General features: G+C 36.1%; 2 protein-coding genes across 2 annotated transcripts in view; one reads left to right on the forward strand and one right to left on the reverse strand.

The window, feature by feature from the left end:
* Window positions 1-15,685, forward strand: part of LOC310889101 (uncharacterized protein) — a 112,054-nt gene that overhangs the window by 37,928 nt on the left and 58,441 nt on the right. The gene's annotated exons all lie outside the window — the stretch shown is intronic.
* ST8SIA4 (ST8 alpha-N-acetyl-neuraminide alpha-2,8-sialyltransferase 4) overlaps window positions 1-15,685 on the reverse strand; it is a 58,314-nt gene that overhangs the window by 17,298 nt on the left and 25,331 nt on the right. Inside the window, exon 4 of the mRNA XM_083817287.1 lies at window positions 15,329-15,622. Coding sequence (XP_083673413.1) covers window positions 15,329-15,622 — 294 coding nt within the window. The remainder of the gene's footprint in view (window positions 1-15,328; window positions 15,623-15,685) is intronic.

Genomic DNA, 15,685 nt, shown 5'->3' on the forward strand with positions numbered 1-15,685 from the left:
TGATGCCGTGCTTGATGCACCCCAGGATACAGTTGGCCCTCCTGGCTGCCAGGGCACACTGCTGGCTCATATTCAACTTGCTGTCAACCACAACCCCCAGATCCCTCTCTGCAGGGCTGCTCTCCAGTGTCAGAAGTCCACCTCCAGCTGAAGGTTGGGGAACACAAGCTGAAGGCTGGTACCCCACCCACTGTTGGGGCTAAAACTGAGAAGTTAGAACCTAAGAGTGTATCTGATTTCACCTGGCCCACTGAAGCAATTACAACAGCAGAGATCAAGCAGAGTAATAAATAAGTTTTCTACCAGCCATATTCACTTCCTGAATATGGTCTTTATTTATACGCCTCAAAGTAGTTATGCAAGCCTCAGAAAGGCTATTGAAACAATTTCTTGGTAGGAAACCTTGACAATGGCATGGATCAGTGTACTGGGTTTAGAGTTAATATTCCCCACAGTAGACTATACAGTGCTGTGCTCTGCACCTGTAGCTAGAACAGCATTGGTATCACACCAGTGTGTTGTCTATTGCTGATCAGTGCTGGCACTGCACCAGGACTCCCTTCAAACCTCCCCCCTCAAAGCCAGTAGGATGGAGACGGGCAAGATCTGGGGAGGGGACATCACCAGGGCAGCTGACCTAAGCCAAACAAAGAGATATTCCATACAGTGTGGTGTCACACTCAGCCATAAGAGGTGGGGAATGGGAAAGAGAAGGGGAGACTCTCGTTATGAGAACGTCTGTCCTCCCAAATAACCACTGCATGTATTGAGGCCCTGCTTCCCAGGATGTGGCTGAACATCATTTACTGATGGGAAGTATGGCATCCCTGCCCATGGCAGGGGGGTTGGAACTAAACGATCTTTAAGGTCCCTTCCAACCCAAGACATTCTGTGATACGTAGAGAAAAATTGTTTGCTTCTGTAAGGCCTTTATTTTTTTTCCACCTTTTTCCTTTAATTAAATTATCCTTATCAACATGTGAGCTCTTTTGTTTTCCATCATATTCCCTCCGGACCTATATAATTCACAGTAATGATATAACTTCTAATAAACCCATGTCAATCTATTTGAAGATTGTTTTTCTACATAGAGAATGATAATTTTTCTGTTGCATGATCATGTTTCAGCTATAAAGAAGTAGCAAAATGTTCTATTTTAATTTTGAATGTTAGTTACAACTGAAATAATATATGCCTATATCACTGAAATAATAATATAGTACAACATAACCACAGGTTAGTCTTGAACTTAGGTGCTTGTTCAAATTGTTCTCTTGGGCCCTGGCTTCTTCTGGGAAGTGGTGAGGTCACGACAAATCATTGATTTAAAGTAACTGCATGCAAAGCTATCTCTCATGTCAAACATGACCAAACAGCGTGGAAAAAGAAATTGGTTTCCAACAACTCAAGAGTGGGACTGAGTGCATAAGATTCTCTAACCACATCAGCCAATGCTTCTCTGAGAAAGCTGTATCAAATGAAAAACAGGGAAGCACTTTTTTTTTTTTTAAATGAAAATGACAATTCAGCTAAGCAAGGGAAAAAGAACAATGTAGTCTTACTGCAAAGTTACAATAATAGTAATGAGCAGCAGACTGACTGGGGGATTTAGCTAAGTGGTTTGAAACAGTTTAAATTTATAAAATGTTTATTTAAAAAAAACACCTACAGAATTCTTATAATTTTAGGAAAGTATTACTACAACTTAGATTTGATTAACATTTTTCCTCTGAAAATTGCAACAACATGTCACCAGAGTGGTGTAATTAAAGTTAACAACATGTACTAATTTTACCTTTCACCATTAGATTTAATTTTTCCTACTGATGTAAATATTTGCTCTTACTCTAATGCCCAGTAACAATATTTCTGTAACAGAAAAAGAAAAACGCTAACTAATTTTCTTTCTTTTCAAATCAATCCAATTGCTGTCATGGCCATAAAAAATACATGAGAAATTAGAATAAAATACACAGGAATGTATATTAAGGAATGAAGAACATAACAGTGGAAGGACCTACATGAATTACTGAGTTTTGTCATTGTCACTTCAGGAAAAATCTGGATTAATTTTTTAGTTCACCACAACAAATATTCCATAGGTCCCATACTCTTGAGTGTTTTCTCACCTCTAATATCAAATATTAAATCTAGCCTAAAAAAGACAAAAAGACACAACTATGGGAAATTCTGTTCTCTGCTGTAGAACATTACATTTTGTGTCCAATCTACAATTTATGTACATGATCACAAGACGAGGACTATGCCATGTATCAGTGCCATTAATGAAATGCTCTGGGATACTGAAACTCATGTTGAGAAATGGTAACTGTGCACTTGAGAACATCTTCAGGATGCGCTTTGCTCACTGGACTGATAAACAGCTTAAAACTGCTTTTGGCTTATGCTCAACTCCCCTGAAAGGCTGAACTCCGTGTCTAACATCAGCTCCTGATAGATACAGTAAAACAACATGTTCAATGTTAATTTGTTAGACTAACTTATTATATAGAAAAAAATATCTGACATCTTTTGATTTAATCAATTCAATTTGGAGTCTCCCTTTTAGAGATTATTATATAAAATATTGATTGCAGGTACTTAGATTTGATCAATACAATGAACCAGAACAGATTAATCAGATACAAAAACTATTGATTTTACCATAGTAAATCCCACAGCTTTCATTGCATTAATCAACCAAAAGAGACAGGCTTCATAAAAATAAAGTAAACTACTTCAGTAAAATAAGGAGGTATAAATTACTCCTTAGGATCAAGATTCTACAAAACTACAGACAGCCAAAAATAAACATTCACAAAAGCACATTTTGAAGAATACGATCAAATAGAAACAATTTGTTGCACAACTCAGGAGAACTGAGAGATTCACCTCCTTACAAAGGCCATCAAATATGAAAAACACACTTTAATAATACAGAGGAGTCCGCATGCTGCCATGCCAAAGAAACTGCCTATAAAGACAGACTGTTGCTAACTTTTCACATTCTATTAAGCTCTAGCGTCACTGCAAACACTACCAACCATAATGTCAATTAGCAGCAATATGATATGATCGGAGCTCTGCCAAGCCCACTAACTGGCTTCACAAAGACATGCTGAGAAAAAACTGCTTTTGGTCACTGCTACACTAGCTCAGAAATAAACGTGATACCTATGAGGAAGGCTGCAGATCACACTACTAATTTTTCAAGTAATTTTTGACATAAATTCCTGTGGTTTTCAGGTAGGGATATTACTGTATGTTTTTCCTTCAGAAAGATTTCCTGTCTTTAGCTTCCCATCCTCCAAGTTTTGCTGATGTGACAGCTTTCTGCATGAATTTCTCTTTTCAACTACGTATTTCAGAAAGGAGTATACAGAAATATGGAAAAAAAAAAAAAAAAAAAAAATAAATAAATTAGGGATGTGTCCTCTTTTTTGTGTAACTTCTTTTATTTCTGTGTGTTTCCTACATTTTTAAATGCATCAATAAAGGTATCCAGGTGAGTAGTTGTCTACTTTTATTTCTGCTGTTATAAATCACATAAAGAAAAAAGGAGATATGATGAAACAAAACCAAATCAGTTAGTCAGTTCACTTAACTGTAAGATCACATAAAAATAAAAGAAGTAGCATGAATGCATTTTTAATAATTCTTTTACAAAGAAAGGAAGTACTTGCCACTTGGTTAAAATATTTAAGAAAAAACTGAACTGTCTTACTCTTATTTACTTACTACTATGCTAGTCACGGTATAATGCCAGTGGCTTTACTAAGTTACCTTCAGCCATGTAAATTAACAATAATTTGAAGGGAGATCTTCAGTCTGAATGCAAGCTACTCAATTTCAAACCATCAGTGTTACAGGAACAAAGTGTGTTTACTCATTGGCATATTTCCCAGATATTTTTTGCCCAAACTTGCTTTGCGTATTACAAACAAGTTAAAGAAATTGAAAACAAAACCAGAAAGACAGATTTCCTCTTCTCTTTCACCTGTTTCAGAGGACAATCATGGTAACGAAACAGCAACAAAAGCTTGGTGATCACATAAGCTAAAACCAGGAGATGGTCAAGCAAATCCTGCAATCTACAACAGCCCTTCTGCATCACCCTTGTTGGTGAAAAGCCAACTGCTCTCTAAGTGCATTCAGTAGGAAAAGGACAGATGTTCACTAGCAACGACATCACAGAGCTGAGATTTCCAAATGCATCAGCCAAATTTTCTTCTACCCACATAGCCTCAAACCTGTTCATCTCCCTCCCCAGAATTCATGCAGTTCACCTCTTAATTGACTCAACAGCCAGCCAGCATCATCCATGTGGATTTGCTCCTGCTGTGAAACATCCCCGGGGACTCAGAGAAATCCATTAACTACAGCTCATCAATGTCTCTATTAAAAAATAAATAAATTAATTAAAAATCATGCAACAACCCCTTGCAAGCAGCAGAAATCTCAATGGTCATCAATGGTCTACAGGTCAAATCTGTCACCAGCTTACACCCATCCCCTACAGCACGCACACAGTTCCCACAGCAAGGCTCACAGATATGCTTGTGAGGTTTCATATGGCCATGCAGCTTCCCAGTGGGTGCCAGTCAGTGTACATCACTATTTAGAAAGAGAACACACTGCAGCATTGAAAGAAGGGTTCCTTCCTGGATCCTGTCTTTATCAGCCCTCAAGTTTTTTGCCTTTGTGATTTTTATATGACTCCTAACTCTGCAAAAGAGACTAAAAAATAAAATAACAAACAAGCAAACAAGAACCACATTCAAGATTATTTTCTGGAAGCTTCTTGTTATCGAGAGCTATGTTTCATGGTCTGTGTTCCATGCTGCTCTTTCTCACATCTTCTATTCTGTCCCTTATAGAATAAAGGTGAAAAGGGCCTCCTCTGTAAAGTTCATACCCAACATGAGCCATTCAAACAGTCTGCAAAGCCCACAGATGAATTTTACATTGTAGGAGCACTCTGGAACAATCACAAGGATACAATCCTCTTAGGCCTTCTGCATATTACACATTTCTGCATGTTACATGTCAAAGATTTTGACATAAGACTAAGACGTGCCACCTGTTGGTTTCAGTATGACTCTGATATGCCCACTATTTCCTCTCCTTCCTCTCTGTACCTCTGGTGAGCGTACCAACATTTATACTGAAATGAAGAAGAAAAAAAACAAAACAAAACAAAAAAAAACAACCCTCATGAGCCTCATAAACATTCTGAAACTAGTAGTTGCTCTTACTCTTGGTAGGGTCTTAGATCGTTTTGCAGGTCTTCTTGACATGTAAGAGAGAACTATTACTCATTCTGATTGAAAATTCTGCTGTTTCCCACTGCTAGCCAATAAAGTACAACTAAGTTTAAAAAGAAATACAAGTTCTAGCAATAACTTTCTCAAAGTCAATTTTCTTTGACTATATCATTAAATGCCTGCTTCAAAGAACGTAAATAATGACTCTTGTGCCTACTAAAAACAGAAAGGAAAATGCAAATAAGATGTCTCCAAAATGCTCATGAGGTACATCAAACATTTCAATACAGAAATATTGAAAAACAATGTAAAAATAAAAGGTGGTGTTTTTTAGTTTGTTTGCTTTACATTTCACAAATACAAGTTGTACTCAACTTTTCTTGTGTCCCATAAATTCACTTCGTAAAGTTTGAAGGACAAACCTCAAAAAAAAAATTTACTTCAGTGCAGCAAACTCATCCTGTTATGTCTATAATATGAAACCCCATAGAACTTAATCTCCCACACGCATATGAATGTGTCCTCATGTCTACATAGGAGCATGAGGACAGCAGGAGACCTAAGAACAGGATCTCCAGGAACCAGCCTCTGCTGAAAGTGGTGCTTAAGACAGACGTACAGCAAGGCAGAGTCTTCAGTCTAGCGTGGGAAGGAAATGAGGCCTCGCAAGAGATTTAAATCTTACTCCCTCTGAAACTCAAGCACCCAGTTTCTAACTCAGATATGGTGTGTCTTCTGACACCAAGGAAGCACAGAACTGTCACCTGATCAGTCATGTTTGTTCAAAATATGTTCTGTGCTCAAAACCTCTGTACACATTACAGTACTGACCTAACCACCTTGCCTTCTAATTTCACAAGTGCCTTAAAAAAGTAATGCTTACTCATTTTCTCACCCTGTAACACACAAAGTCTCTTAAATTCTCTGATGCAAAACCAAACAGGCCGGAAGACTTCCTCGAGTCACCAAAAAGCCTATACTTGGCTGATTTAGCACATACTCAAATAAATTCCTTCCCTCATGTGGTGGGTTGACCCTGACCAGCAGCCAAGCACTCACATAGGTGTTTGCTCCCTCCCCAGTGGGATGGAGGAGAGGGCAGGAAGAAGAAGAGGGCATGACAACTCATGGGTCGAGATAAAGACAGCTTACAACATGAAGGAAAGAGGGGGAAAAAAAAAAAAAGAAGGCGATGCAAAGGCAGTAACTCAGCACCTTCCACAAGCAGACTGATGAGGCCAGTCAGTCAGTCAGCCAGTCAGTCTTTCACCACCAGCTGTCTTGGAAGACAAAAACCCCTTCTTTTTCTGATGTAGGTTTTTTTGTTTGTTTGTTTGTTTGTTTTTTGGCTAAGTGTGACATTACGAATATGCCTTTGGTCATCTCAGGTCATCTGTCCTGGCTGTCTCCTCTTGGCCTCTTGTGTACCCCAGACTACTCCTTTTGGGGTCAGATATGGAAAGGCCTAGATGCTTTGCAAGCTGTGTTCAGTAATAGCCAAAATACAGGTGCATCATCAGCACTCTTTTAGCCACAAATCTAAAACATGGCACCTGCATTTTGGCACAGTGCTGCTATGAAGAAAGTTAACTCCATCCCAGCCAGACTTAGTAAATTTCACAAAGTGGAAGGAACAATAGCTTTTTCTTGTATATAATGGAAGTACTCTAAATCCTGAACTCCTTGTGTAAAAGGAAGACATAGACTACTTCCCCGCAAACTAACTTTGGGAGGAAGGTAGCTATTAGCCTCGACATTTGTTAGCTTCAGGTATAAAAAGCCTAAATTGAAGTCGTTCTCAATGCATAAAAAGGAACCTAAAGACTTCAGATAAACCTATTAAGATGTTCTTGAAGAAGTTTGAGTGAATTAAAAGGGGACGCTATGAAAGACATTAGGCTAAACTGCTAATTCATACAATGACACCATTATAAGGCTTATCCTAGCGTATTATTTTACTGAAGGACTGGACTGTTTATTCACTTTCATAAACAATCCAATCATTTGAGTTGGAGTAAAAGGTAACCTTCAGGGCCTGCCATCATCATCTGTCATCTATCACAGTCACCCATGCAGAAAAATATGACTTGCACTGTTCTTTTTCTAGCTCTGTTTAAAGTCAGTGTGACAGTCAGAAGTGTCACAGAACAACAAGAGGAGCAATCACAAGTATGTGTATCCATTTCTATCTTCTCTATCTCTCTTCTCTCCCCCCCCCAAAAAAAACAACAAAAAAAAACAAACAACAAAACACCCACATGTAACATAGATCAAAAGAGAAAACCACTTAGTCTACTTACTTTACTTTTTTTTTAACTATTTCTATTTTTTTCAGATGAGGGATCAATTTGGTAAAAGATATTAATATGTTTAGAACTAGTAGAATTTATCATATCATAACAACTCTCTTCAGTTTTACTGAAAAGTTCAGAAGCAAGGCCATTTTTATCCAGATCATTTAAAGCTATATTTGTTTGCTTATTTCCACTTTACATCAGTAATTAACTAATCATATGAAAAGATCAGTTACTGGTTAGATACTCCACACAACTGCTACTCATCATAAAAGTTCACTAAGATGAAAGCTAAATACACACATCTTTGAAAACTCTAAGCATTCCAGTCAAATCTAAAGTAGAATTGTTGTAAGTTTCACCTTCCTTTAAAATAAGAAGTAAACCTGACAGAATCTTCTCATCCATACATATATCATACAGAATTTACAGCCAGCTCAACTGATGTATCAAAAAAACAGAAAAGCAATTCCCTATCCTATTAACAGTACCTGTCTAAGGTGGCTCTCCATAGAAATAAAACAGTTTCTGGTTTGCTTTTCCACTGAACATCTACAATTACTTTTACAGGATAGGGAGAAATTAGAGTTAATTAAATTAGCACATTTTTATATTTTTCAGAAACACAGAAATTAAGAGATTTTTTTGTACGCAAAGTTAAAAAAAATGAAAAATAATAGAACATTGGCAAAATTGCTGTAAAACTTAAACATATAAATATACTGTATGAATAAACTATGCATAATTTATTCCCTACTTAGTTGCTAATAGTCACTGGCATCAGGCACAGTGCTGTTGCTCACAGTAGACAAAAAAAGCTTCAAAAACTTGAAAATAAGCAATTTCCTTACTATTTTTCCTATAAGCAATTCCATTGCTCTCCTCTACTTGAAACTGAAATTTAACCTTAGGAGAGTAAGTTTTACAAGTCCTAGGTACATTCATTGCTGATAATTAGGAATAAAGCAGTTGACACAGCAAAAGGAAAACAAGCACACAAACAAACAAACAAAACCAGAATCTTATTATCAGCAGATAAATGAAAATAAGAATAAAAGTTCTCTCCCTACAATCATGACCAGACTCTTCAGGGTCTACTTTAGTGACTACAAAAAATATACCGTATAAAAAACAGACATGTTCAATTTCCCCCTTGTGCCCTCTACTACTTTAATTGGGTTTGCTCCCATTAAAAATATGACTTCTTTTTCCCCAGAAGTGTCATATCTCTTGACAGATCTTGCTAAACATTCCCCAAACAGGAGAACCTTGTGCAAAGGGAAGTGAAGGACATGCTGAGAACCTCTACACCAGAGGAGCCAGCCTTTTGTTCTGCCATGGTCCTGCTGTCCTGGTCATCAGCTGCTGGGCCAAGAGCAGCTTTGCAGCTTCAGGAAGGGAAGTGCCACCTCCTCCTCGCACATCAGGAAAGGATTCAGAGAACCAAGGAAAGAGTTCAGACAATACGCAAGTTCTGAAAATCTGCCAAAAAAAAAAAGTGACTGGCATCCCATTTGTTTGAAAACACAAACAAAGCCAGCTCTACTGATAGGTTATTTATGGCCAAAAGGGTACCTGTAACACAGAACTATTTTAACACTCACATTTATGGAAAATGGGAGCGTACTACACTGGAGAGTGGGCAATCGTGTTTTTTTTTTTTTTTTCCTAATATTTTGAATATTTGTCTGACATGATATGAGAGACCTGGTCATTTTATATTAAATATAGTATTTTATTTTTAGCCTTAAAATCATTGCTTTTCTTTGTTTTTGTTTTTGCTTTTGTTTTCTGCAGTGATTATCATTCATGTACACAAAAACATCTTTTTTTAGGAATATATTTTAGCAATGAAAAACAAATTTGTTAGCAGTACAAGAAACAAAGGTGTTTTACAATATTGATTGCTCCCAGCAATTGTTTCTTTATTAGCACAGAGCTGCTGGAGAACTATTCCATTTCTGCATGTTTCACTTTCTCAGAGTACTTTTTCTGTATTTCCCAGAGTGAAGGACTCTGGAGCTGTGGTGAAGCTGTGTAAAAGGTCACTCTACTCAAACACCAGCTGTTTGGTTTCACTAACAAAAGGAAAAAGACTCTCCACTGAAAAGTGACCATAAATAGGCACAGCAAACTCTTTACACAGGCACAGCACAGAGTTTTCAGTGGGAATTCTGCTGTGTTTAATGTAGGATCAAGTCCAATACCACTCTCATACAGGCAGTAGCAAGGAGGAAGCAAGCAGAGCCCAGGCAAATCCCACAGGATGTCCACATGATTGTTCCATACCCAAAAGGCCAAGGAATTTTATGTGAAGCAATTGCAACAATTTACCGCTGCCGAGTGACTAATAGTTCATGGGACGACTCCAACAGGAAAAAAAGCCAAGAAAACATTCTCACACATTAAGATGAGTGTGAGAACTTTGTTTTGAGGAATCAGGGGAGGAAACATGAGAAAAAACTTTTCAGAACACTACAGAAAATAAGATGGCACTGGCAAGGGTGAGGGGGTTTCTCCATCTTTAGCTTATGTCTTCCAGTATGCACCAGGATAGGCAGACGTGGGCTCTGGGAGTTAACCCTGGCTTCCACCCAATATTTTAACATCATGTCTAGCTTCAAGAGCCCTCCTTACTCCCTCTGGGGAACTGGAGGCCATGATCCATAGCAGAAGGCATCTGCTCATCTCTTTTCAGATTTGTTTGTCTGCTACTACTGAATGTAAGATAGAACATCTGGACTCTGATCCCAGTAAACACAGTTCCCATTTGCTTGCAGTTCAATGCATCTTCAGTAGAGCTCTGCTACTGAGAGTAGACCATACAGACACTCCACACCTCAAAAAGTATCACTTACTTGGAATAATATATCATTAAAAATGATCCCAATGAAAGGATTCAGTATGAAATCTCAGATCTATTAATAAAACTAGGTTTATGAAATTTGTTACTAAATTCAACTTAAAAAAAAAAAAAAAAGCAGTGTGGTTTGTACATTGTAATTACTTTATAATTAGCCTTCCTAGAAGCGCAGTTAGGGAACAAAGAATCCTTTTAATCAATTGAGCTCTTCGTCTATAGATTCTACTTCCATCTTAAACTCTGTTAGGTACTGACTACCTCAATTATTTTGTCAATAACATGTGCACAATTAAATTAAAAATACCATAAAAAAAACTTTAGAAACACTTCATGAGAAAATCACCCATCTGCCCCCAAATCACGTTCCAAATCCCATGTTCTAACTTGAAATACAAAATTTTTGCCCAAGAAGTGTAAAAGAAAAACAGAGAAAATAAATTATCACATGAAACTACTTGATCCTCTTGGTCTAAATCTACTGAAGTCAAACATCTGAATCCATCAGCCATTTAAAATTTACGCTACTGGTTAAAAAAGTTACAGTGTTAGACTTAGTATTTACATAATATGTTTTCAAAACTTTGAATCCCTCTGAGATTTTAAAGGGGTAGCCATCACTCACAGATGTTTAATAAGGCATGGAGTCTGCCAAAAAGCAATTTCTTTTTCAAACACCACATTACCTTTTTTATGACCCAAAACCTGCACAAATGGACAGAAAAAAAGTTTTTCAAAATGTTATCAGAATACAGCTTTTATGCTAGAATGTGATCAGAAGCAACTCCCAAACACTATGTGCAGCTCAGCAAGTTGCTTTTATTAAAAGTGAAGGAAAAATAAGAGACAGAATTTCAGTGCAATATCTGATTGCAGCAAAACTGCTCTCTTATTATTTAAAACTGTACACAGAATTTAGTGATCCTAGATTGGAACACCAGTCTAAGAAAATTAGTGTCCTATCTTTGGAAGAAGCTTATGCTTTAAAGATAGATGAAGGAAAAAAATAAAATAAAATAAAATAAAATAAAATAAAAAATAAAATAAAATAAAAATAAAATAAAATAAAATAAAATAAAATAAAATAAAATAAAATAAAGTAAAATAAAATAAAATTCATTGAACAATATGGCAGGGTGGTACAAACAAAAAGAATAGAGAGAATCCTTTCCAAATCTTATGGCTATCAGCCTGGTCTCTTCAGCATTAAACATCTCTGTTACTACTTTATGTCAAATTGAAATTACAATGAGCATTAGTTATTAAATCATTTAGCCCAAAATACATTACATTTCCATATTTTTCATAAAATGTTATGTGCATTAACTCAAAGAATTCTTGATATCAATTAAATTTACATGAGCAATTTGTTCTTCTGGGGAAAAAAAAAAAGTTGTAATTCTATCTATTCTAACAAATAGATACACTCTCATCTTAGGCAATTGTTAGGCCTGAAGCACAATTTTGTATTTTTAGATTATGAAGACTTGTAGTTGCAATTAAATAAGTTTAAGTTTCAAATATAAGCCTCATTTCACCCAGCTAAATGACATAGATGTGGTACAGCCCTCAAAATTTTACCTTTTATTCATCTTCATAAGCAAATGCTTTCAAATTAAAGACACTGGTTCAGCTGAGCCTCCTGGTGTTGTCTTTGGCATAGTTGAAGAAAATTCTCTTCGTGTTTCAGTTGTTATGACTTTGGGAAGATTTTACAATATAGGAACCAACATGACCCACAATGACTTTCTTGAGCGATCCTCTTATCATTTGAGTATGGTTTAAAGTAGCATTAACTAGCTTCATATGAATACCCTGCATTAAATAATAATTTATTCTCAAATAAAGGCAGAATGCTTTGACACTATCAAGACAAGAAAAGGGAAACAAAAGTGAATTTTTATTTGAATAAAGGTTAAAAGGAGCTTGAGGATGTTACAAATATTAATGGAGGAAAGTGATTACAAGTGCTACATTCCTGTCTGTCCACTCTAAGCATTTGTAGATTTTAATAAAAATCATTCATTAATTCATTCATTCATACTTTCAGACACAAAGATAGAAATATTTGAGAATGCTCACAACCTACAAAAAAAAGGTTGCAGGTGTATATGCCAGTAATTTCCTCATGTAAAGGAAGGCAATCTACAAAAAATACCTCCCGCAGTTCAGATTTCCTTATCGTTTTTTTCTCAATAACTCAAATTCCATCTCCATATTATGGCTTAAGACACTTTAAGATGTAGCATAAACCTCACATTTTCAATCTTGCTAATGTGCTCAGGCACCCTGTTAAGGAGATTAGATGCTCTGCACAGGTCTTGCTATGTGTTCTAACATGTATTTTTGTGGGTAGATTTCCTGTTTTCTCATCCAACTAAAAGTAGTCTTCACATTCTGTTTATTTTATCTTTTCTGTTTTGCAGCACCACAGGCCCTCACCAGATCATCACTGTTTACTTAACATTGTCGCAAAGACTTATGCTTAAAAACACATAGCTTGCAAAAGTATATAAAAAAAATACACAAATAGTTCAGATTCGTATAACAAGGAATGTTCTATAGGAGTTTCATTTTAGGAAGTGTCTCTAGGCCCATAAATTATCACTTTACAGTAGATTTGAAATAAACGTAAGTACAACAGATATCTACACCTAGAATACAGTATTATGAAGATTTTCCTTAAAACTAAGATTAAGTAGATAAACTGCACACACTGCTTTAAATAGCAGTGGAGTTAGCTGTCCCCTAGTTTCAACCTAATGTTACCACTCATAACTTTCTTAAGTCTTGACAAGTCTTACTGTTCAAAGTGGACTGATTCAATCATACCATTATTTGTGGAAAGTATTAGTTTTTAGCTCAGGTACAGTTTAATTTAAAAATATTTTTTGTTTATCTATTTCTCATCTGCCATGGTATTCCATTTAAGATATAAACCAAAGAGATCTTAAAGAGGTGTAACGCAACCTTTAAAGAGACAATACTTGATCCCTAAATTTAACTTTGCTATAATACAAACCTCATTATTATGGGCTGCTGTTTTAAGTCTGCCTTCTGTAAAATCTAAAGAGTATTTGTTCCAAATGCATTATTGCTAGCTGTATCATTTCCAAATTTCACTCATAAAGGCATACTCGCCTCATGCATCACGCTTTTTAAAGTTGTTAGACTAAAGATAAATTTCACATGTAATGTTTGACTTACCTTGTTCTTATTCAAATTACAAAAAAGAACAGTAAAGAATATATGATTATATTGAGTTATCTCCCAAAAGAACAACAACAACAAAAGCGATGTGATAAAACAAGAAGGTTTGAAAGTGGAGGCGCTAAGGGTTAGAGGACAGATTCAACGTGACAAAAATGTGTAGTTACATCAGATGACATTGCTAGGTATAATTTGAAATACATTACAGTCTAAATTTTCATCAGCAATTCTGATGACAGCTTCTGTTGCTTTTCTTTCAAAGAGAAAATACAGATGCTAATTCTTTAAGTTGAGCCCCTGTAAAGGAGTTTCAGGTCGGCGAACTGAAAAACCAAATATCTTGAATTAACACTCACACTTGATAATTTTGCATAGATTTAGAAGACGGAAATGAGAAAAGCTGTTTTTAAACTGAAAGTGAACTTAATTTCTTCAGATTTATACACACTTGTAAAAACTACTGCACTTATCCATATGCTATAGGCACCCTGAATACACAAAAATTCAACACAATAAAGGCCCATAAATAGCTAAATTGCAACTGTATAACAATGCAACTATCCACCAGCAAACTGAACAACACAATAAGAAATTAAAGGAGACAAATTCCAAAACAGACAGATTTTTTTTTTTTTCCAGCTAGAATTATACCACATGAAGAATGCCACAGTTACCTATCTGGAACATCGTAGCAGAAAAGCACATCCAAAAGCCTTAATATCCTCAACAACATATTTATAAGCTTCATTCTCATATTCTCATACTGTATTGGGGTATCAGATCCACTCTCTCTGTTCTTATTTCTGCTGTTGTAACAGAACAAGCTTTTCAGTCAGACACATAACTATTAATTGTTGTACAAACCAACATTAATACGTTAAGACATTTCCCCAATACCACAAATAGGATAGTTCAAGGAAAACAATCTGAGTAGTACCATATCATCATAATTTGCATAACAGATATTACAATACCCTTATCTTCTGAATGTTTTGTGTAAACGGCTCTACATACTCTTATTTGGAGTGGCAAAGATATTGGAGCCTTCAACTAAAAGTCTTCTTTGATTATGAGCTTGAAAAAACAAGTATCTGCATGAAGCATGGACATATACCTTTTTTCAACAACTTGTCACATTAATGTTTTCAGTGATTCTGGTCACTGTTCTTGAATTGACCAAGCATCCAGCCAAATTCAAAAAGAGAAAGTGTGCTAAAAAATCCTAGACATTTTGGAAAGGAGCTCATTTTCACATCTGCCAAACTTCGTTACTTGTATGGTTGTTACCTTACCCCTCTATGTCACCTAAATTTATTTTTTTATCTCCATAGCCTTGCCCAAAAGAAGAAATGCAGCACTTTTATTGTCTTGTGATTTGCTAAGATTACCACATATCCTTTGAATCCAGTTTAATTTTCATTGATTTCTCACCGTAATGATCATAAAGATATATTGTACATAAAAGCAGAAGTGAAAAGCTGTTGTGCTAATGCATTTCAGTTGTTTGCATTAGAGCAGGACAAATGAGTGGACATTTATTAGCAAACAAGCTTGTTTCATCATTAATGCAATCCATTAAAACAATAGTGGAAATATGCTAATCCTTTTAACATTTTACTTGCTCTTTTTTATGACTGCTACGAATTCTAGTTATGAGTTTCACTGTGCCAAGGACAGACCAGTCTTTTCCAGACACTTACCCTCTGACAGCATGAATAAGTCTCAGTGATGGATAGGCGGTTCGCACTTTCAATTTATTCTTAAGGATTAATGCATTAACCCACTCCACATGCTTCTCTCCGCCTTTGACCATGAAAGCAGGGATCCAAAGGACACTGTCATTCAGCATGGATAGTCTATGCACAAATTTTTCTCTGTCACTCTCATTCCGGAAGCCTCCAAATGCTCTTTGTACAACTGATGGGTTCATGGTAATAAAATCAGATTTAGTTCCCACGTCTGCAGCAAACTCCACCACAGGAGCTAGATTGCACCTGAAGAGGAAGAAATCAATGGAAAATGAAAATAAATACGAAATATTAACTCAGAAAAATGTA

Source organism: Anser anser (genome assembly GCF_964211835.1).
Source record: "Anser anser genome assembly, chromosome: Z".
NCBI classification, from domain to species: domain Eukaryota; kingdom Metazoa; phylum Chordata; class Aves; order Anseriformes; family Anatidae; genus Anser; species Anser anser.